A 22939-nucleotide genomic window follows, 5' to 3' on the forward strand; every position below is an offset into this window, starting at 1 on the left:
AAAATAGATACCAACAACGTTTGACTTTTACTACCGTCGGGTTTTATCGACCTGCCCTGACGCAACGCGCCGGGTAATACGCTAGTTTCTTCAGTAAAGCAACCCTGCCGGTTGCAATATTTACTTACTCCTTTTCCGCTCTTTTTGTTCCACTATCAAAATGATGTATGTCGAAGACAAGAGTCTCATAATACCGCTACAAGCTTTAAAGTTAGCAACCAACAACTTTGCCGATGATAATTGCATAGGGGAAGGAGGATTCGGGAAAGTATACTAGGGAGAACTACGTCTTTCCGGTATACATACCATTGTCGCTTTATAGCGCTTAGGTAGTAAATATGGGCAAGGAAGCCCTGAATTTTGGAAGGAGGTAACTACTCTTTCTACTTGCAAACATGAAAATATTGTATCTTTATTAGGTTTTTGTGATGAAAGTGATGAGAAGATCCTTGTTTACGAGTTTGCACCTAAGGGAAATTTTGAATTGTATCTCAACAACAGTGATCTAAAATGGACTCAATGGTTAAGGATTTGCATCGGCGCAGCTCGTGGATTAGCATACCTTCATGATCCCCGTGCAACTCATCAAAGAGTTTTGCACGGAGATATTAAGAGTTCCAACATCCTTTTGGATGAATATTGGAAAGCTAAGATTTCAGATTTGGGTTTGTCTAAACGTGGCCCGGCTAACCAACCGCAAACATTTTTAGTGACTGCGCCTGGTGGCACATTCGGGTATATCGATCCACAATATGTGGAGACAGGGTTTTTGAGAAAGGAGTCTGACGTGTACTCGTCCGGTGTTGTGTTGTTTGAAGTGTTGTGTGGTAGAAAGTCTATTGATAACTATAGTGATAAGGACGGACATTTGATAGGGTTGGTGAGGAGACACTGAAAAGAAGGCAATATCAATGTTATTATTCATGCCAGTTTGAAGGATGAAAGAACCGGTCAATCTTTACAACATTTTATTGAAATAGCTTATCAATGTTTAAGCATGGACCAGAAAGGACGTCCACCAATTACCAAGTTTATGAATGCTCTTGAATACCAAGTAAGTAACAAAAATTCCTGCTTATTTGTTTTTTCAGTAGTTAAAACAGTTTTGTTCATTTTAATAGAAAGATCAAGTTAATGTTCTTTACATCTTTTGACTAAAGACCCACATAACTCGTGTTAATTGTGTTGGGTAGCGAGCTAAAATTAACACAATGTTTTCATAACCGGAGCTGACAGCGTACCAGATGGTAACCGGTTTAAGCGGTCAAACCGTTTGGACCGGCCGAACAACCTTTGCCTAAAAATGACGGTTATGGCTGAAAAAAAGTTTTTTTTTTTAAAATAATTTTTCCTGTAGTAAACCAATTCAACTGGTCCGGTTTTCCGGTCCGACCCACGAACTGGTTCGAACCGGCCAATATATGCTAACGGAGCAAACTATATAAAACCGGACTAGTCAGTGGACCAAATCCCGTCCGAACCTGTCTCAACAATATTGAAAAATTAATAAACCCCCGAGCACGACTATATAACTTTTTTTCTTTCCTATCATTTACATCTACAGTGACTTGAAAACTCATAAACCATCCAAGCCGAGCATGGCCAATGTATTCCACCTATTTAACTAATATTATCTTAAATATATATAAACGAAACCTTTAAAAGCTCTCTGGTTACTTTCTATATTCTCTCAAGCTACCAGATTGATTTATTTGTAAATGGAGGCTTTTCATGCAGACTCAAATTTACGGGTATGGGTCTCACCAAACCCAGATATTCTTTAAACCGGTTATAACATCTCATTAAATTAAAAAATAATCACACCAAATATTTGATTTGAAAATCCTATAAATTAGGGATATACTAAAAACTAATATCAGGTTTTTTTAAAAAAAATATATTTATAATTAAGAAACAATTTTGTATTAAAAGGATTAAGCGGGTCATGGGTCCCATCAAATCCAGGTAACTTTTAAACCGGGTTATAACATCTTATTTATTTATGAAACTCTTTCATTATCAAAATACTATTAACTTGATTACAATAAATAAAATTAAAATTTAAAAAGATTAAATAAATATTAGAAGATTAATGTAAAACAACCATCGTAATACGAGAGAAAGAAAACTAGTATTATATATAATAAAGTTGTGAAGGATAAAGCGGGTTGATTAAATAGTTGAATATGTGTTAATTCTAAGTTTCTAACACATTTATTAAAATTAATAACTTTTTATAGATATATATTAAAATAGAAAAATGATTTTTTTAGTAAATAGAAAATAAGATAGAAATTTGAAAATCAGTAATGTGAAATAAATTGTCAAAATAATAGGATGGTTATTACGGATTAAATAAGGGTTAGATTAAAATACAAAGAGTCATAAAAACAATAAGGGCCAAAGAAAAACCTTAAACGGCTTCCTTTATTTTGAGTACCGAAAACAGGATAGCCAATAAGGTCACCTCCTCTTCATTTAGACTTTTCACGTATGGTAAAACAGCCTCCGGTCAATAGATTGGACAGGTCCCTTGAATTTCTTTTCAAAAAAAGACAAAGTGGCTTCCTTCAGAATAGGCATTAAACCGTGGAAATACTCAGAATTTTCATCTCCATCAACGAATTCTTGCTTTTTTGTTTCAAATCTTTTTGAACCTGTCCATAGAAGTCTTTTAACAGATGACAAATTTAATTCTGTCTCCGTCAACAACACACTACATTCCCTAACAGATTCCAACTTTTGTATGTATAATTTCCTTATAATCCCCCATTCTCACCCAAGCCAACCAACTTTTAATTCTTGATTTCAACAACCGTAGCAATCGCTAAATCAGCAGGCCCCTCGAACTGAAACAGATGGCATTGGTGATCCTCAAAACCTGAAATGCCAAGCCAGGAATTATAGAACCAAAATGGCACATGACCGAAGTAAGAAGGAGTGCCCCAAACATGCAAAGGGGCTATAACTATCTCTGGTGTGGGCGTTTCCGTTTGTACATTCACAGCTTGCATACCCTGTACGTGAGTGCCGTCAGTGAGCAGCTTCCGGTTGTAGCGGCGGTGTAGGGACTAGGGAGGACGTACGAAGTCTTTCCAACAGCAGTTGAACTCCGTTGTGGCGGTTTCCCGGCTGTTATGCAACTTGCGCCCATGATGTTATTAATTGATTGGATTAATTATGTAGAAATCAAATAGCTTAGAACTTAATGTTAGGTTAAGGTTAAGAAAAATATACCTACCTGATGATATTTTTTTAATTATTTGTAGTTTTGTATCGAATCTCTTACCATCAATTTGTGTTTATGATGATTTGTTTTTTTTTATATTCCCATGTCTCTAAGTGAGCCTCAAAATTCCCGTAATTAACTTCTTTTTTCATTTTCATACAAATAAGGTAGTGTTTGTTATGAGTGAATGAAAGGTGGAATGTAATGAGTCATTTCAAAGGAATGCAAAATAGCTTGTTTGGTTACGAAGCATGAATGGAATAGATCATTCCATAAGGAATGAAATTCCTTCCTTTTTTAGTATTTTCATTCTTTTGAGTATGAGTGTTTTTTTTTCATTCATTCAAGGAACGAAAAAGTCAAAAAAGTCAACAATCATTATTAGTATTATATAACTATAAAATCATTATTAGTATTATATAACTATAATGATATTATTTTTATTTTTTTCAATTATAGTTATTAATTATATTATTATTATATAATTATTCATTATTGTTTTGTATATTTTAATATAACTATTATTATATTAGAGCTATTACTACATTATTAATATTAGTTTTCTTTTAAAAATTTGACGAGTTAACATTTCACAACTCACATACGTGATTCAACATTGTTACGATTATTTTTATTCAGTTTAAAGATCCCGTTGCAGCACGAGGGTCCAAAACTTAGTAATTATGAATATTCATACTATTATTAAAATTATTTATTTATTTGATTATTATTACTAATAATAATAATAATAAAGTGATTAATCATTCCATTTTTACATGATAACCAAACATGACAATAGAATGATAATGATCTATTTCATTCATTTATCCAATCCATTACCATGTTCATTCCATTCCCTCATCTATTCCATTACCATCTACCAAGCATACCCTAATTTTCTTTTGTTTATTTTATAATGGTTATATTTGTATTGTGAGATTTCTTTTGTATATAATTGATGGTTTATATTATGAGGAGGCCCAAAAAAATTTTCGCACGAGGCCTAAAGTCTTTTTATCGCTTTCAGGGACAGCCCTGTGTCTAGTTACTTTTGGATTTACTAGGTCATAATTTGCCGTTGAGGATTTTGGAATGTTTATGATGTTTTGCTAAACTGATCAAAATAGCAAATCTGATCAAACTCCAAGGACCAAAACAAGTTAAACAACAATTTACTCATATAAATTTTTTTTTGTGTAACGTTGTATTTGTTTTCCTAAGAAGTTAATTAGATTTTTACAAATAACTACTTTTGGTATAAAAATGACTCAAATATTAAAAGTAAATATAAAATGTGGTTATAATGTAAGAACTTGTAAGGATATTTGTTCGTGAACACATTATTTCTTAACAAACGAACACGGACAAAGCCTTGTTTGTATCCGTGTGGTTCGCTCACGGCTCAAGGTAGGTTGGTGTGTTTAAGTCGGTTTAGGGTGCATCCTTACGGGAAACATGACTAGGGTGTTCCTAAAAATTTCCATTTCCCGTGTGTATTTATTTGAACTTGTTTAACAAATCAAACATCCACTTAAATAACATTTTTTCTGAACGATCAATAAAGTAAATTTTATTAACATTGTCAATACTAGCAAGATGCTAGTTACACTAAGTCCACCTGTTATAGCTTACATTTGAATCTAAGCCCCGTTCACCTTATAATTTGTGAAACGTTAAAAGCATTCTACCTTTCCCTGCTAAGTTCGACCACCTTGAACAATTATTTAACCATAAAAAGCTCAAAACTTTAGTCTCCCCAACTGTACTCATTAAGCACACTGCCTTCCTTTTGAAAACCATTGAGTTTCTTCCATATGCAACAAATTGTTGTTAAGCATACAATGTGAAAATTTTAAATCAACTGTTTCGGTAAACGAGAATGCTTGTGTAGTTCTAGCAAATCCCGAACTGAGAAGGCAAATTTTGTCGTAACTTTACACCAAGTCAGGATTATACACTAGACTGATTGAGCAAATTGGCATGAAATAAGCAAATGCTATGCCGGCTCTACATCCTCTTCACAAATCATACATGTTATCGACGGAACGATAATACTTCGTTTAATCAAGGATAACATGTCCGGGAATTGATCTATTCAGCCATCCACGCTAAAATCCCCACTTTTTATTACACAAAATTATTCCAATCTATATATACATCCCTTCCAAATCCATATTCGGCGCAAATGTATTGTTCAAAATTTTAACCGAAAAAGCCTTGTTATCCTCCCAATCCCATACTAGTCGATTTTCGCCTTCACATAGGCAGTTAGGCACACATGTTTGGAAAGTCATATAACCCCGAAACTCTTCAACTTCTGCCAGCCCAATTGGGTGTCTAACCCAACCTCATTGTCTGCAAATTTCACCCAAGTACATTATTAAACGAGCTGATACTTTACAATGTTTATTTATCTCAATTCCAAACAACAAAGAGAACGTAACCTGAAATGCTACCTCCTCGCACCAACGGTCGATCCACAACAGTGTGTTATGGCTACCTTTAATCCATCGCTTCAGATTTATGCTTAAGTCAACTCTCAATTCTTTAACTTCTCTCGAAATGTTTATTATATGTTTCCATGGACATGGAATGAAGACCTTTGTTGGGATAAATGCCCACGATATTTCCGAATGATGAATACCCAAATTATCTTTCTCCAAAGCTCGTCTTTCTCATTCTTGAATTTCCACCTCCATGTTGCAAGCATCGCAAGATTTGTTTCTTTTAACGAGTCTTTCCCAAGTCCCCTTTTATTCACCGATGAGACAACTTTACTCCATACCACCCAATTTATTTTGCCTCTTCCTCTGACCTGCCCCAAAAGAACACCCTTCGAATTCTATCAAGTTTCTCTAACAACCCTTTCGGAACCTTGTACAAAGAAAAATAGTAGGTCGGCAACGAGTTAAACATCTACTGTATTACCGCGAGCCTTCCCCCAGTTGACAATTTTTAGCTTTCCATATTGATAACCGTTTTTTAAATAGTTCTACCACCGGATCCCACAAACCCACCAAGTTTTTATTACACCTACTTGTTGCCCGAGATATTTAAACAAAAGTGATCCCCCCCAACACCCAAAACCGTTTTACACCCATTTAGTTCTACCGTCACCGATCTTTCTGGAGCCTCAACATGGATCCCATATAACCAATTTATTTTTAACCTGGGTACCAAATTAAAGCATCTAAGGTGTTGTTTGTTTTTGAAGATAAAAATTGTCTGCAATCTGATTTCATCTGATTTAATGTCTGCAACTGAAGATGTGGTCTGAAGCTCTGCAATCTGAAAATATAATACTGTTTGTTTTATAAATTGGATATCGTCTGCATAAGCTGAAAAGTAGTTACCTATCATATATATTACAGTAGATAAAAGTCATTTAACGTTTGTAGACTGCTAAAATAATTAGTAGTGGTGTACGAACTATGAAAGTAGGTGGTGGTAGACAATTGTGGTAGGCGGTGAACGGTGGGTGGTGGTGATGGACGGTGGTGGTGAGTGGTGGACCGTGACGGTTACCGACAATGGATGGTGGTGGTGATGAACGGTGGTGGTGGGTGATGAACGGTGGTGGTGGTGATGGACGGTTGTGGTGGTGGGTGGTGGACCGTGATGGTGACAGACAATGGGTGGTGGTGGGTGATGAACGGTGGGTGGTGGTGATGGACGGTTGTGGTAGTGGGTGGTGGACCGTGATGGCGACCGACAATGGGTGGTGGTGGTGATGAACGGTGGTGGTGGTGGATGGTTGTGGCGGGGTGGTGATGGTGGATGGTGGTGGCAGCGGCGGACGGTGGGTGGTGGCGATGGCGGGTGGTGGTGGCGACGGACGATGGGTGGTGGTGGTGGATGGTGGTTGTGGCCGACGGGGGTGGTGGTGGTGGGTGGTTAACGGTGGTGGTGGTGAGTGGTTGACGGTGGTGGCGGCGAACGTGGGTGGTGGTGGTGGCGGCGGACGGTGGTGGTGGGTGGTGGTGGCGGTGGACGGTGGGTGGTGGGTGGTGGTGGCGGCGGACGGTGGGTGGTGTGGTGGTGTTGGACATTGAGTGTTGGTACTTGGTATGATGTTAAGAAGTGTGAAGATGTTGAAAAAAACTTATTTTTTAAGACCATAAAAGCAATTTTCAGATATATATATATTTTTTAAAACAAACAGTTTTCAAGAGTTTATGTCTGCACGCCCGCAGACATAAGCTCCTTGCAGACCTTATAAGCAAAAACAAACACAACCTAAGTATCCACCGTAATTGCAGACATAAGCTCCTTGCAGACCTTATAAGCAAAAACACACACAACCTAAGTATCCACCGTAAAATCCGCACATTCTCTGTGCTCCAGTCTCTTACAAAAACAACGTTGTCAACGTATAAATAAAAATTAAAAAATGTCACAACTAAGACACACTTGATAATTTTAATATATCAAATATGTTTTCGCAAAAAGAAATTAGGAAAAAGAACAATTAGTCCTATTCATGCCCAATTGCCAATTGGGGTTTGTTTGGAATATGATAACCCACATGATTTTCAAACCGCAATCTACCACCAAAACACGGATCTCCATAACAATTCTCAAGGCCTTTGTCGTACCTGCTAGCCGCCCAGCCGACACAAATAATACAGTATACACGGACCGCAAATCTCACTTTCTTTAATAAATAAAACATGTCATATTTAGATATTAAATAAACGAAAACTATGCAAATATGACTGGTATGCATAATTCAGATAGGAGACAGTTCAAATTAATTTCTTAAGTTTTACTCTTCTTCTTCTTTTTTTTAACTTACTAGAGGTGTTAATTTTGTAATTATACGAACTTAAAAACCGAGTTCGTCACTAGAACTTAAACTCGGCATGTGTATTTGCGTTTTGGCATGCAAATAATATTTTTAACTCGTAAACTTTTAAACTTTTTTAATATTTTGCATATTTACAAATCTAAATTATCAATTTACAAGCATTTGATCTTACACTATATGATTTGAAATTCATTTGTCTTGTTTAACCTTTAAGCTTTGCATAAAACAGTCAACAAGTTTTAGATTTGACAAAAAAATTAAAAAAAAAGTCCCTTAAACAATTTATTAAAATAAATAAGCCACATCTCAACCCATCAATTTGACATGAGATTGACCCGTTTCCCTAAACGTGTTTACAGATTTGACATAAAACTGTTGACTAAACTAACCAGAACTGTTAGACTAAAACTTGCAAAAAAATGTAGACGGTCGATTTAGACCAGTTATCATCCATGAATTCCACTAATAAGCAGATTAGTCCCTATGATTCATATTAAAACAATCTAGTACAAGGTTCATTAATCATTTTTTACACTAGATAAAAATTTAGTAAATCATTTTTTACATTAGATATATATTTCGGTATAATAAAATAAATAGAGCAAAATGTTCATTAAAAAGTATAATATAAAGATACATATATAATATAATAAATAAAAGTTTAAGTAGTAATACGATTGAAGAAACACTAATGGACCCCGGGCAGATTGCGGATAATCTGGGGGTTAAATAGATGTTTCCCACGAGGGGTTAGATCCGGCAAAGATGGTTCTTCTGATAACCTGCAAAACAGACACCGTGAGCTTGTCACTGAGAAGGGGGTACCTCCTTGTGACCACCCTCTGGCGTGAGAATCAGACTAAATTGCTCTTGAATATAAGTGTATATTAAGAGATTGCTAGAGCAGATATCAGGTATAAGATGTAAGATACAAGATAAGATGAGATGATCATACCATTTGGGGTATTTATAGCCGAAGGTAGGTTTCCAAGAGGGTATAGCCGGCCGAATAGTATTCCTGTTCTACCAACTGTGGCCTACGCACGTGCCATGCTGGTAGTTGGTGGGTAGGCAGCGGCTGACAGTGACCAGGCCTGCTGTGTACTATTCCTTTTCCACCAACTGCAGGCTATGCACGTGGTATGACAGGAGTTGGTGAGTAGGCGGCGGCTAATAGTGACATACAGTACAAGAGCATGTTGCTCGCCATACTGTTGTCAATGAGCTGTCGTATCTCTGGTCAGATCTTTTGCCCATACCTCGTCAGGTACAGTACAAAAGATCCTCCAGTATCGTACGGACTGACTCATTTGGGCGGGAGTATTCCCCCTCCCGCCTTTGTGCGGGATTGTTCCCGGCTTTGCTCATTCCTTCAGGTGACTACTGAATTATTTTGAGAGCTAAGTGCCTTGTGCGTGTAGCCTTGCTGCGCGGGTGGCCTTCCCTAATGGCTTGTATCCGCAGCTGCAGGAACAGGCGGAGTACTTCGCCATTAGGAGGCATTTCCTGCGGAAACAGCTTGCGTACTGCGCGTAAGGACGTCACGTCTCTGAGCATGGTGGGTCCTGCGGATCCAGTTGGTTTCTGCGCAGACGTCTCTCTTCAAGGTGAGTCCTGCGGGTCCAACTGGGCTCTGCTGGGACCTTCCTCTTCAAGTCCCCCCAGTCCAATGTTCTTCTCATGAATGTTTAATAAGTGAGGTGAACTTTTAGACTTAAGCAAAGGGTTTTTGAAAAGGGTTTAGTTTTAAGGTTTTCCATGGGGATTCTTCCCGCGGAAGTCCTAATGTCACTTGCAGAAATTCCCGACTTTCCTGCTTGATCTTTGGGTATGATGCGGGTAGGTCTGTAACCTCCTCGCAAGTCGGGAGCGTTGAGTCCCACTTGTGTGGATTCTCCATGAGGTTTTGGTAGTTTTGAATATAGTGATCAATTATGTTAAAACCACCAATTCCATCTTGGAGTTTCAAACAATATAGTTCTCGACGTTCCCGCTATTCGGGGATGTTATTCCCGTTTTCGCAAGCATGGCCCAGAAGATCCTTCTTGGTTTCAATTCCCTGCGGAGCGCTAGGTATGTGAAGGGTTTTGCCTTGACACTGTACCCGCACTCGTCTTACGGTTACTTTACTTCCAAGGTATTCCTGGCGTCAGTTCCCTGCGGGTGCTAAGTATGTGAATGGTTTTGCCTTAACACTGTACCCGCACCCGTCTTATAGTTACTTGGTCGCCGAGGTATTCTTGGCTTCAATTCCCTGCAGGTGCTAAGTATGTGAAGGGTTTTGCATTAACACTGTACTCGCACCTGTCTTATAGTTACTTGGTGGCTAAGGTAAGGGGTATTTTCCCGCTTACTTTTGAATCTTTTTGAAATTTTGAAATTCGAAGAGTTGGTGAAAGGATAAGAACAGTCCAAACTGTTGAAACGTCGTCCGACGGTTTCTTCTGACAGTGTCAGGACGTGCAGGAAGTTATGGCGACGTGACAGTATATGGTCATTCCAGGCGCTTTTTCAGGCGCGTGGGCGCGATTTTTTGGGCGCGTGGCCGCGAAATTAATGGCACGCGTCCTTTCAACAGCTGTTGCCAGCTTGCTCATTGCCACGTGTCATAGTTTCATTGCACCTGCGATTTCTCTCTCTTCCGCATTAATTGCGATTAGTATATAAAGGGGGAGAGGGTCTTTTGTAATTCACACTCACTCTTCTCTTCTTGTAAACGATTTCCGGCGAATACTTTCTGCCAAGCATTCTCCTGAAATCACTCTTCTTTACCTCCAAACCATGTCTTCTACTCACGATTTTGAAGCTGCTGCCGAAGAATCTGACGTGCACGTCGAGATCCCGACGTCTACGTCTGATAAAGACGATAAGAGCACTGCTGGCGAATGCCAGTGTGCTCTTCCGGCCGACCTCTATCGGTACGTCGTCCGGAAGTTCATGCTCGAGTCGTTCGAGCCTGAGTTTCCGGAGCCACACCAGACGGTGTACGATGCCCCCAAGGGCAAGATAGGGGTGTACGCTGCATTCTTCGTTTATGGGAATCTCAGGTTCCCATTGATGAAGTTTGTATACCGTGTCTTGGAGAGGCACGGCGTGCATCTGACGGAGGTACACCCAATGGCGATCGCCAAGATCCGCCACTTTGAGTGGGTGTGCCTCATTCTGGGCGTGGAGCCCCACGTAGATCGGTTGATGACCTTCTACTCCTGGAGGTGCATCCAGGGGTGGTACACCTTGGTCAATCGGATCAAGGGGTTGAAGATCTGCGCTACCGAGCGCAGTCTTCGGTCGTGGAAGCGTGAGTTTTTTATATCTCCGCTCGCGTCGCCGCCCTTGCGATGACCTTTAAGAATGGACGAGCACTCCCCGCCCTTCACGCCCTCAACTACCAGGAGGCGGAGTGGTTCGCCAAGATCTCCTGGGTCCAGACTCCGGTATACCGCTTTGCGGAGTCTGGGATGGTGATGCTTGGGATGAGCCGGGTGTGGAAGGAGGCGTCGCAGGTTCCCATCGTCCTCGAATACGGTTTGAACTCTGTCCCTTACGGTATGCTCTGTCTTCTTTGTTGATATAGGTTTTTCTTCTAACTGTTTATCTTTTTTTTATTTCAGAGGGGAATGACTTGCAGTCGCTCCTGCATCCGCGGGAGGCTGATGGTCCCGCTCGGATGGGTACTCGTGCTCTAGATGAGAATGAGTTGCCCATCCTTGAACAGACGGCGGATCGGTTCGTGGAGGTCTACCCGCCAGGCCAGGAGATCCTGAGCGCCAGGCGGCCAGGTAAGGAGTTACTCAATCCTCGACCTCTCAATGCTGAAACCTCTGCTGGAATTCCTCTAATCTTGTGTTATGATGAGGAATCCGCAGATGGTCCTCCGTTGGTGCGGAAAAAGAAGGCTGCCGGCGGGAAGGGGAAGGCGAAGGTTGCCTCCACTGCCGATCCGGTGCATCGGTCTGATTCAGAGACCGAAAGCGAGGAGGTGGCGGGGAACCCTGGTGGTGATAAGACCACTGCTCCGGAGGCTGAGACGACCGTCACCTCCGAGCAGCCCAGGACAACGACGGTGAGCGGCGTGAAGAGGCCGGCTCCATCGGGTTCGTCCCCGCCTGTTCGCACTTTTAGGCTCAAGAAAACCCGTAAGTACAAACTTTACTTTTTAACTTCATATCTTTCCGCCATTATACTTATATCTTCTTTGTGCAGGCGTGGATGCTACCGCATTCCAGGGTGGAGCGGGGAGGAGCACCTCCGGACCCATGACGGTAGGCTTGGTCAACCTACCTGAGGCGATGACCCAGGCGGCTGCGCCTGCTTCAGTTGGTTCAGTTACTCACCCAGTTGAGCCAACTGTTCCAACTGTGATGACATCTCCGCCGGCTGTCAGTGCCATATTTACTGAATCTTTCACTGAGCCGGCGGTGACTATTTCTGCGGGTACTTCCGCAGCGGCGACCACGGTTGTGAGTTCACCTCCGTTGGTTTCTACCGCGGCGGCCTCCATGCCTTCGACGTCGGCAGCTACAGCCGATCCTTCAGGTATGCTTGGGGCTTCTCGCCAACCTCTGCCTCCTTCCCATCTGCCTGACCTCTTGGATGGATTTCCCTTGGGTTCAGGTGATGGGTTTGGCGGCTATCGGCCTGTTGTCGACCCTACAGGTGCGTAGGGTTCTTTTGGCCTTTTTTTTATATATATCATCTTTTCCTAACTGCTTTTTGTTTTTTGCAGTGTTGGATTCCAATGAAGTGTATGTTCCACGATGGAACATCCGCCGAGGAACAACCCTTCGCACGCCTGTGGAGTGCGTGGAGTGGGCTCGTCACGCAGCTCCCAGTGGTGCGTTGGGGGAAGCAATGGCTAGCTACCAGGAGGGTAGGCTAACCAACGAGCTTCGGATTCTCCTGGCCCGGATGCAGCCGCGCGTCGAGCTGCTCTGTCGTGAAAACGACAAGTTAAAAGTAGCTCGTATTCAAGAAGTAGCTCAGGCGCAGGCTGTCCGGGAGGAGAACAAGAGGCTTGACGCAGTGGCTGCGGAAAAGGAGAAGGCCTTCAAGGCCCTCGAGGTTGAAGTTCAGGCCCGGCTCGAGGCCCGTTCCAAGGCTGCCCAAGCTGTTAACGAACAGCTTCGGCTGGCTAAGGAAACTGCACGGAACGCAACCGAGAGGGCCACCAAGGCTGAAGCTGTTGCTGAGCCTCTACGCCTCGAGAATGAGGAACTTAAAGCCAAACTAGAGGCGCTCCAACAGGCTCATGATGCCTTGGCGATGGAAGACGCCAAGAAGCTCCAAGAGATCTTGGACCAGAGGGGGGTGCTTGACCATACTGAGCGGAAGCTAAAGGGCGTTGAAGAGGCTGCGGCTAAAGAAGTGTTGCTTGCCAACCTCAACAAAAGTGAAGCCGAACGCGCCCGTAACCAAGCTCAAGCTGCCCTCCAGGAGGCTCTGGTTATCAAGGAATGGCTTCTTCGAGAAGCGTTGTCGCAGGTAAGCTTAGCTTCCTAATGTCTTCAAGCTTTTCTTTGTAAATAGAAAAGGTTTTGATACTTGTATTTTTTCTTGTAGGTTGTGCATCGAGTCTTCACGGACACATCATACGACGATGCCATGAGCGCAGCCCTCAACGCTTCTCACGAGGATGGGGAAAAGGCCGGCTTCCTGCTTGGTCTAGGGTTCGTTGAGAAAGGCATCCCGCCTTCCAACTTCCCTTTATATGATGTTGATACTGAAGCTGTATATGACAAAGCAGTGAATCAGTATGCCGCCTTCCCGCATCCGGTGGTGGAGAAGGTGAACGAAGTTGCTGCTGCTGATGATGGGCTAGCTATCCTTAAAGCTTTCCTTGAACCGCCACGCTCTACTGATGGTGCTGGTCCAAGTGGAAGTGGTCCTGAAGCTTGATCCTGAAGATCCCTTTCCACCATTAGAGTAGATTTTTATTTTTGTATAGCTTCTTTTGTATGCGGGTATGTACCCAGCAATCTTTGTAATATATGAATTTCGATGGAATAAAGATTATTTGCCAATCCCTTGCCTTGTTTATTTCACGCATATTCTGATTTAACTTAGCAATTTCTTTTGTACTTAGATAAGTTAACTTTTCAACGTGGTAGATAATAAGTTAAGTTTTGCGTCCTCTTTCATGATTGTGCGGATAAGACCGTCACTTGCACTTAGTAGGATGGCTAAACTTTACCTATATCTGACCTGCGTGGAAGTTTTCCTCATCTTTTCCTTTGAAATTTTCTAAGTGTTTAGAATAAGTTAACCTTTGAACGTGGTAAATAATAGGTTGAAGTTTTGCTTCCTCGTTCGTGATTGTGCGGGTAAGACCGTCACTTGCACTTAGTAGGACGGCTAAACTTTGCCTACATCTGACCTGCGTGGAGGTTTTCCTCATCCTTCTGTTAGAAATTTTCTAAGTATTTTGAATAAGTTAACCGTTCGACGCGCGGTTGTCAATAGGTTAGTTCGGTTTCCTCTATCATGATTTGTGCGGTTAGGACCGGCACTTTCATTTAGTGGGATGACCAAAGTTTACCTATGCCTGACCTGCGCGAAGGTTTGCCATTTTTTAGGTTTATGCGGGTTTTGCCGCCTTCCCCACGCAACGACTTTCCACGTAATTATGCGGTGAATACCGGCATATCAGTGTTGAATAAATTAACCGTTCGACGCGCGGTTGTTAATAGGTTAGTGTTCAGTTTCCTCTATCATGATTCGTGCGGATAGACCGGCACTTTCATTTAGTGAGATGACTGAACTTTACCTTTAACTGACCTGCGTGAAGGTTTGCCGTTTTTTTTGGGTTTATGCGGGTTTTGCCGCCTTCCCCACGCAACGGCTTTCTTTCACACTTATGTATGCGGTGAAGACAGGCATATCCGTGTGGAAAGTTCATAAGTATAAATGTAAAATCATCAGCATCGATGTTCTAAGGAGAATCATTTCCATTAGAAGTGGCTCTGGGCCTTTTCTTTACAAATTTGGAATTGATCTACATGCAAACTGTGTAATTGAGCTCCCTTCCATGTTGTTGGGATGGGAGTGCCATCGAGCCGATATGCACCTGGTTCGGGATCTCGTTGTTTAGGCAGTATGTAGTCTCCAACATTGAAGCTGCAATTTTATTCGTGTTTTCCCCAACTGGGGTTCTACACGCATCAGCCTGCTCAGCGTTCGTTACGCCACGAGGTGTGCGAGCGTCCCATCTCTGACAAATGCTTCGACGATGTCCTTTACGTCTGTGCATTCTTCAGTGTTGTGGCCTTTTGTCCTGTGAAAGTCACAGTATTTGCTCCGATCAGCATTGTGACGATGTTGGATTATTGGAGCCTTTGGCCATGGGAGCTCCTCAGTGGCGAATATCTCGGTGACGCTTTTGGTGAGTGGCGTCCATCTGGAGTTCTGGTTCGACTGTACGTTATCCCTTCAGCCTAACCGATGTTGCAAGCCGGATGAGGTGTCAAAGTTTACCCTTGACTGCCAAATGCCTAGCTTTCGCTTTTTGTTTAGTCGGGCGGTAAGGACGTTGTCTTCTCTTGTTTTCTGGGTGTAGAGGTTTGTGCTCTGGGGGAGATCTCTACCCAGTTGCTTCTCCGTTTCCGCAAAGCGTTTAGCTGCTGTCATGATGGCATCCCATGTGGATGGCATGCCATCTTTACCCGTTAAGGTGCGGATGAGCTCTGGGTCGTTCGCGCCCTGGATAAAAGCAGCGCGAACAAGATCTTCGCTAATATTACCCAGACTTAGCTTCTTTGAGTTGAAGCGAGTGATGAAGTCTGGCAAAGATTCATCTTCCTCTCGAATGCATTTGAGGATTGTCCATTGCTCTTCGGTATACTTTCTTTGTTGGCTGAAGTGTTGGCTAAATTTCTGCTGGAAATCTTCCCAATCGTAGATGTGGTGGACCGGTAGACGATCGAACCACGCTCTAGCTGCCCCAACAAGCGTCATTTGGAACATGTAACACCACGTAGGTTCCGTCCAACTACTGACGGTTGCCCCCGCTATGAACCTGTTCAAATGATCGTCTGGATCAGATATACCATCGTAAGTGCCGATGTTGGACATCTGTTTGGCACTTTTCGGGACGATTGCTTCCTCAATGTCCCTTGCAAATTTGGACGTTCCCGCCTTTGTAGCAGTTGGTGTAAATGTTTTGGAGAAGTCACGTGGGTTTCCACCTGCGTTTTTTGGTTTGAAGGTTTCTCCAAAACGCCTTCTCGGTTGGGAGTCCGTTTCCTTACGCTTCCCTTTCGCCCTATGACGAGGGTTTGCGTCACTATCGGATTCCTTCGAATCATCATCAAAGTACTCTACGAATTCATCAGCCTGTTGGAGTAAACGTAAGCGTTCATCCAACTCAGCTTGGAATTCTTTTTGACGTGCTTCCGCCCACGCTTTAACTTCATCGAGTGTTTGGCGGGGGAGCCTCGTTCGTTGTCTCTCTAACTGGGTATCGGTGAATCCCAGTGAGCGATTATTTACTGCACTTGCCCCAGCTTGGGTAACTGGGGTAGTGTTCGTAAAATTTACTGCACTTGCCCCGGCTTGGGTAACCGAGGTAGTGTTCGTAAAAACTGTGTAGTCGCCGGTATTCCCCTCAGTAGCTGGGGTTGTGGTTACCGGAGTTTCTTTAACCATCTTTCCAGAAGTTTGAAAAAACTGAAAAGAAATGAAGTTCTAGCTTTTATGCACGGATGGCGTCAATGAAGAAACACTAATGGACCCCGGGTAGATTACGGATAATCTGGGGGTTAAATAGATGTTTCCCACGAGGGGTTAGATCCGGCAAAGATGGTTCTTCTGATAACCTGCAAAACAGACACCGTGAGCTCGTCACTGAGAAGGGGGGGGGGGGTACCTCCTTGTGACCACCCTCCGGCGTGAGAATCATACTAGATTGCTCTTGAATATAAGTGTTTATTAAGAGATTGCTAGAGCAGATATCAGGTATAAGATGTAATATACAAGATAAGATGAGATGATCATACCATTTGGGGTATTTATAGCCGAATGTAGGTTTTCAAGAGGGTATAGCCGGCTGAATAGTATTCCTGTTCTACCAACTGTGGCCTACGCACGTGCCATGCTGGTAGTTGGTGGGTAGGCAGCGGCTGACAGTGACCAGGCCTGCTGTGTACTATTCCTTTTCCACCAACTGCAGGCTATACACGTGGTATGACAGGAGTTGGTGAGTAGGCAGCGGCTAATAGTGACATACAGTACAAGAGCATGCTGCTCGCCATACTGTTGTCAATGAGCTGTCGTATCTCTGGTAAGATCTTTTGCCCATACCTCGTCAGGTACAGTACAAAAGATCCTCCAGTATCGTACGGACTGGCTCATTTGGGCGGGAGTATTCCCCCTCCCGCCTTTGTGCGGGATTGTTCCCGGCTTTGCTCATTCCTTCAGGTGACTACTGAATTATTTTGAGAGCTAAGTGCCTTGTGCGTGTAGCCTTGCTGCGCGGGTAGCCTTCCCTGATGGCTTGTATCCGCAACTGCGGGAACAGGCGGAGTACTTCGCCATTGGGAGGCATTTCCTGCTGGAACAGCTTGCGTACTGCGCGTAAGGACGTCACGTCTCTGAGCATGGTGGGTCCTGCGGATCCAGTTGGTTTCTGCGCAGACGTCTCTCTTAAAGGTGAGTCCTGCGGGTCCAACTGGGCTCTGCTGGGACCTACCTCTTCAACGATGAATATCTATCAACCTCACAACTTCTAGTTCAAGCTTTACATCATAAGTTCTTAACATAAATGTTGGAAGAATATTACTTTGAGTTGACAACATGAAGGACAAATGGGTTAATTATAAGTTTGGTACCACAGGAACATGGTCTGCGTGCAATCCATAAGTCCGTGATCTACCTATGAAAACAAAGAAATTGGATGCAATACGATAATGGAGGGGCCCACAACTCCAGAACTTGGTTACCCTTTTCAAATATAAAACATTTTATAAGTGGTATTTTTCTAGGCTAAAGTTGTAACACACGCTCAATCAATCTTAACCATATATTAACTTCATTCATTTTATTATAATTATATGTAAATTACAATTATTAATTCACCAAGTACATATCTATGATGTAGTTAACATTCATAGATGTATTTATTTAACAAGATAACAATAAACAATACTAATACAGTTTAAGAAAGTTTTGTATCTTCGTATGCTAAACTTTTCATAATTGTGCGGAGCCTAACAATACTGTGGATCCACATTATCGGCATCGACCTTTTGGAACCCATTTTTGTCGAAGAACCAATCACCCGCTGCCTCTGCCATGCTCTGCAATATCTCCCATTTTGGATCAAAATGTGAAATACTAGCTATTTTCGAGAAATATTAAAGCGAAAACACAAGTAACAAAGAAAACACCTTGTTTTGCAATTTCGAAGTAGGCTTTTCATACCATATTGTTTGGTCAGTTTCACAATGAGTGTAGCAATTGTTAATAAACATTCCTTTAGTTGAACTATTAGCAACAACCGAAATCGCCCCTAGAAAATCTGACCGGAAATCTGTAGCATAAATGATGAACGAGAAAAGGAAAAAAAGTGTTAATAAAATACGTTCAAGTTTTGTTTATATTATTTGGGTAATATATTTTGTTTATCGAGATTATTTACTTTATTATGGTAAAGGTTAATATAGAAAGGAAATAAAGGTAATTGAATTGATCACCTTCTAGTCGTTTGCGTTGGGCTGGCGTGCATTGTGACAAATCATTTTTGCACTTGGTGAACTCACCTTTTGGATCGGCTTCATAAGATGACAAAATATAGAACACCTTGAGTAAAACAAAGAACACTAATTAGTAACAACATATTATGATCTAATGTCACGAAATACGGACACAAAACCGACCTGCCATGTATCGTAAGCTGAGTTTACTACGAAGACAGGCGTCTTAATATAAGGCATAGCGTATTGAGGGTAGAAACACTGCAGTGACAATCGAATTTTGATGAACACGTAAGGTTTGAGTCAAACAAGTACAACGAAAACAAAGATAAACCAAATTAGATGCATATCGTGCTTACTAAACCAGGTTTCATATTCGAAGTACATCCTGATGGTAAATTTTTTGCGGATCCCTACAATCATAACAATTGAATAAGTGTTTATAAGACACAAATGAACTCATTGAGCTCGAGAGAACGAAAGTGAGTTAGCGAGATAGAGATTACATGTAATGTTACGACTCTGTCATAGTATTGTTCAAAACGATACTCTCCCGAGAGGTCTTTCCTGTTAAAACCTTTGCATTAGTATCGTGTTGATACAAAAAGTAAAACAACAGAATTTGTTGCGAACGATAGATTCTCTATAAATACGGTATGTGTGTGACAAAGGGAGAACAATCAACGGGCTTACACATGGGCGAAATAACCGGCATCTGGAACACATTTTACTCTAGTACCTGCCGGAAAGTATCCACGAAACTTGTCACAATTCAATATCGCTGCCAATCCACCAGCGGAACACCCAGAGAGAAGAGCCTATTGATATTTTGTTACACGTTTAATTAAACATGTTAATCAACAAAAAAGGATAACATTGTCGTTCGAATCAAAAAGAGGGTCGGTTACATTTTGTGCATTCTTCATTCCAAGGCTCATGAGTTCCTCAACAATAACATTGAACACCCTTGCACCTCTAAAGTATAAGTTGTTGACCTATAATAATCAAATGGTAAACATCAATTGAGTCAGGGTTCAAGGTCTAGAGTACATATAAAATACTTATATTTATATATATAGTTTTGAAAAACGTATAAAATTAAATAACTTACGGGATCAACTGCTTCTACATCTCCAGTAAACGATGACCCGTCACAATATCTCATATAAACCCTATTCCAATTATAGAAGTCTGAAAATAGAATGTATCCGACATTATAATATAAACATTAAACCTTAAAACCCGCAAAACAGTTAAAGCAAATATTAATTAGATCCATACTAGGATTCTGATCTGATCTATTGCTCAAGATCCCGGAGAAGTACAACTCCGGCATCAACTTGGATGATCCCAACCCGTTGTTCATCGTTTTGCGGTACACACAATCTTGTATTGTATCACACCATCCTCCTCCTTGTATATGAATCAACCAACTGTTGGCACCATTTCCATATCCTCTATCGAGCTGGTACGCGGGTGGGCTTCCATCCAAACAAACTGCATCATCAATATAACTCATCATTTCTGTATAAGTTCACAACTTTTGTAACTAGAAAAAATAATAATAATAATAATAATAATAATAATAAAATGAAAAAAACAAAAACCTGCTCCTTTGGAAACAGCACTTTCAATGATTGTTATCCCCACCTCCTCTGAACTTTGTATGCTTATAAATATTATTATAAAAACTGTCAATATACATCTAAGACTTTTTAATGTAACCATTATTTCTTTGTAACAAAAACCCAGAAAGATTTGTACTAGAAAACGGTGTAAGTGTTTTTTGTGTTTGTAAAAAGGTGTGTTTTTAAGGAATCTCAGCTAGACAGCAACGTTGTTCGACTAAAAGTGGGGGATGGGTCGAAGGAATGTGATAGGTGGGCCTATTTATAGGAGTGAGTCAGTGAGAAAGTTTGATTATGATTCATGTAGTATTAAGTAAATAATGTGATACCCCTTGAGTTTCAGTATTTGTCATGATAGCTCCTTTTTTAGTTTATGGAAAATTTTGTGTCAACTGAGCCGGGGGCGGGGTGGGCAGGGACAGCTCGCTTACATACTGGCCGAGCCGGATTAGCTCGCTCACGTTAAGCAGCTAAAATGTTGAGTTTGGGCTTGATTCGGGCTATAAGCTCGAGCTTGTTCGTTTAGTTAAAAATGTATTATTTGTTGTGAAACAAGCCTAATAGCTAAATAATAAGAGATGGACTTGTAAGGAGAAAGGGAAAGATTTCATTAATAAGATATATTACAATGAGATACAATATGATATTATATAAGGATGAGAAAACTTGGAGAATAAGCCAAACATATTTTAGTTGTTGATAACCATATTATAATTATTCATAATACTCCCCCTTGGTTATCAACTTCATACGTTTGGAGATGTTGCCTCATTAAAAACCTTGTTAGGAAAACCCAGTGGGACAAAAACATAGCTAAAGGAAAAAGAGTGCAACGCGTATTATTTCCCCCCTGATTTAGATATCCGTTCAAATGATAAATATTGATCTCATTGTAATATATCTTATTAATGAAATCTTTCCCTTTCTCCTTACAAGTCCATCTCTTATTATTTAGCTATTAGGTTTGTTTCACAACACGTTATCAGCACGAAAGTGCTCGTCACCAACACCAGCCACGGATCACGATTTGTTTGCTCAAAGAGGGCAATTGAGGATTGATTTAATACTAAAGAAACTCCGTAAAACATTGATCGCAGTGGATCTTAACCTGAGATTTTTAATAAGCCATATCAGGTACTCTAAATCACTCTTTCTAGTATATAGTTTATTTATGTTTGACAATAGATTGAAGTCTAAATCATATTACAGAAACCAATGCATATAAGTTCTTCAATTTTGGGCCACTATGTTTTTTTATGCATAAAATAAGTAACGGTTTTATAATAGTTTATTTTATATAAGTTAACAATATATATTTATATAAAGCACGTAAAAGAATTATTCATAAATCTTTCATTCTTTTAATAATTTATTTGATTTTATTAAACTAAACAGTTTTAATACTTAATATTAGTTTCTTCTAAATTAAGATGATAAAGAAAATTGTTTGATATAAAGATGATTTGTCGGTTACGTTTTTCATTGATCCATCTAAACTAATGATTAATGAATGTAAATTATGAGGGAACCAAACCATGAATATTTTCCTTTATTAAATTATTTAAAGATTTGAGATGAAAGTTAAGTTGCCAATGAACGAAATCTTGCATGATTTGTTTACTAACTATAAAGATTTGAGATGAAAATTATTTAAATTAGTTAAAGATTTAACGATTTGACATTTGTGATACGAAAAAATTGTTTGATACTTGATACTTCTATACAATTTTTGTCACTGAATTGGTACACACTCATATTTGAATCAAGTTTATTACTATTATTTTTATTGGTCTTATAAAATAAGTAGCATATGTAATATGTTAAGAAAATAGAAAAATCTTAATTTTGAATGTCGTGTGACGACAAAAACATTATAACATCTTTAAGTAAATTTAAAATTTAGATATTCTCTTGTTTACTATCAAGATCTCAAGGTGTGTATTATTTTTCATATGATTGATTTGATTATTATTTCATTTGAGTTATATTTGGACTTCATATAATATAAAAGTTAAATTTTTGAAAAGTTACACATATCACGCAATCAATATTGTTATTTTCATATGGCACATAAATGATTATAAATAAAAGCTTATAAAAAAAGTAAAAAAAATCATATGTCATTAGAATATCATATATGGAATCTTGATAAAGATATTTGTTTTTTTTTTATTTAGAGTGACAAGTTTTTTATATAATACAGTATATCTTGTGTGATGGTTATATTGTGACAGAAATACATAATATATACATATATATTTGATTTTAAGTGATGAAAAAATCTTATCGTTTTATGAAAAAAATCGTTTTGTATGATGAGATGTTATAATATCATGTACTGTATAACTTTTATTTTTATATGATATTGTTTATTTATACAGATAATATTGTATATTTGATATGTTATCATTTGTTTATATTGATAATATTGAATAGAACAGTTAAACCAAAATTGTGATTTATTACAAGTATTATGAAGTGTTATAATCATGTTTGGATTATAATAAAAGATCCACCTATTTATTTAAAATAATATGATACATGAAGTGTCATATTCTTCATAAATCTCATTATTGAAGGTTATCAAATA

General features: G+C 40.1%; 1 protein-coding gene and 1 pseudogene across 1 annotated transcript; one reads left to right on the top strand and one right to left on the bottom strand.

The window, feature by feature from the left end:
• The first annotated feature begins 338 nt into the window (after positions 1 to 338).
• LOC143635206 (putative serine/threonine-protein kinase PBL1 pseudogene) lies at positions 339 to 895 on the top strand (annotated as a pseudogene).
• A 17126-nt stretch (positions 896 to 18021) lies between these two features.
• LOC143635180 (pectin acetylesterase 8-like) lies at positions 18022 to 20543 on the bottom strand. The gene is made up of 11 exons (XM_077103065.1): positions 20329 to 20543; positions 20003 to 20218; positions 19833 to 19912; positions 19630 to 19716; positions 19415 to 19539; positions 19228 to 19288; positions 19081 to 19134; positions 18905 to 18982; positions 18722 to 18827; positions 18416 to 18558; positions 18022 to 18325 (listed from the first exon to the last, which is right to left on the bottom strand). The coding sequence occupies exons 1-11, from the start codon at positions 20447 to 20449 to the stop codon at positions 18236 to 18238; spliced, it is 1161 nt and encodes a 386-aa protein (XP_076959180.1). The 5' UTR covers positions 20450 to 20543; the 3' UTR covers positions 18022 to 18235.
• Positions 20544 to 22939: the final 2396 nt, after the last annotated feature.

The sequence above is a fragment of the Bidens hawaiensis genome, unplaced genomic scaffold (assembly GCF_021521415.1).
Source record: "Bidens hawaiensis isolate Kalapana, Puna unplaced genomic scaffold, B.hawaiensis_p1.1 tig00007413_1, whole genome shotgun sequence".
Classification (NCBI taxonomy): Eukaryota; Viridiplantae; Streptophyta; class Magnoliopsida; order Asterales; family Asteraceae; genus Bidens; species Bidens hawaiensis.

What these genes read in the sequence shown, in the direction of transcription:
- LOC143635180 (XM_077103065.1), bottom strand. Translation starts at nt 20,449, where the DNA reads ATGGTTACATTAAAAAGTCTTAGATGTATATTGACAGTTTTTATAATA. An exon ending in CGAATATGAAACCTGGTTTA is followed by an intron (nt 18,983 to 19,080) that starts GTAAGCACGATA and finishes TTGTCACTGCAG; the next exon opens with TGTTTCTACCCTCAATACGC. An exon ending in CTTCGAAATTGCAAAACAAG is followed by an intron (nt 18,326 to 18,415) that starts GTGTTTTCTTTG and finishes GAGATATTGCAG; the next exon opens with AGCATGGCAGAGGCAGCGGG.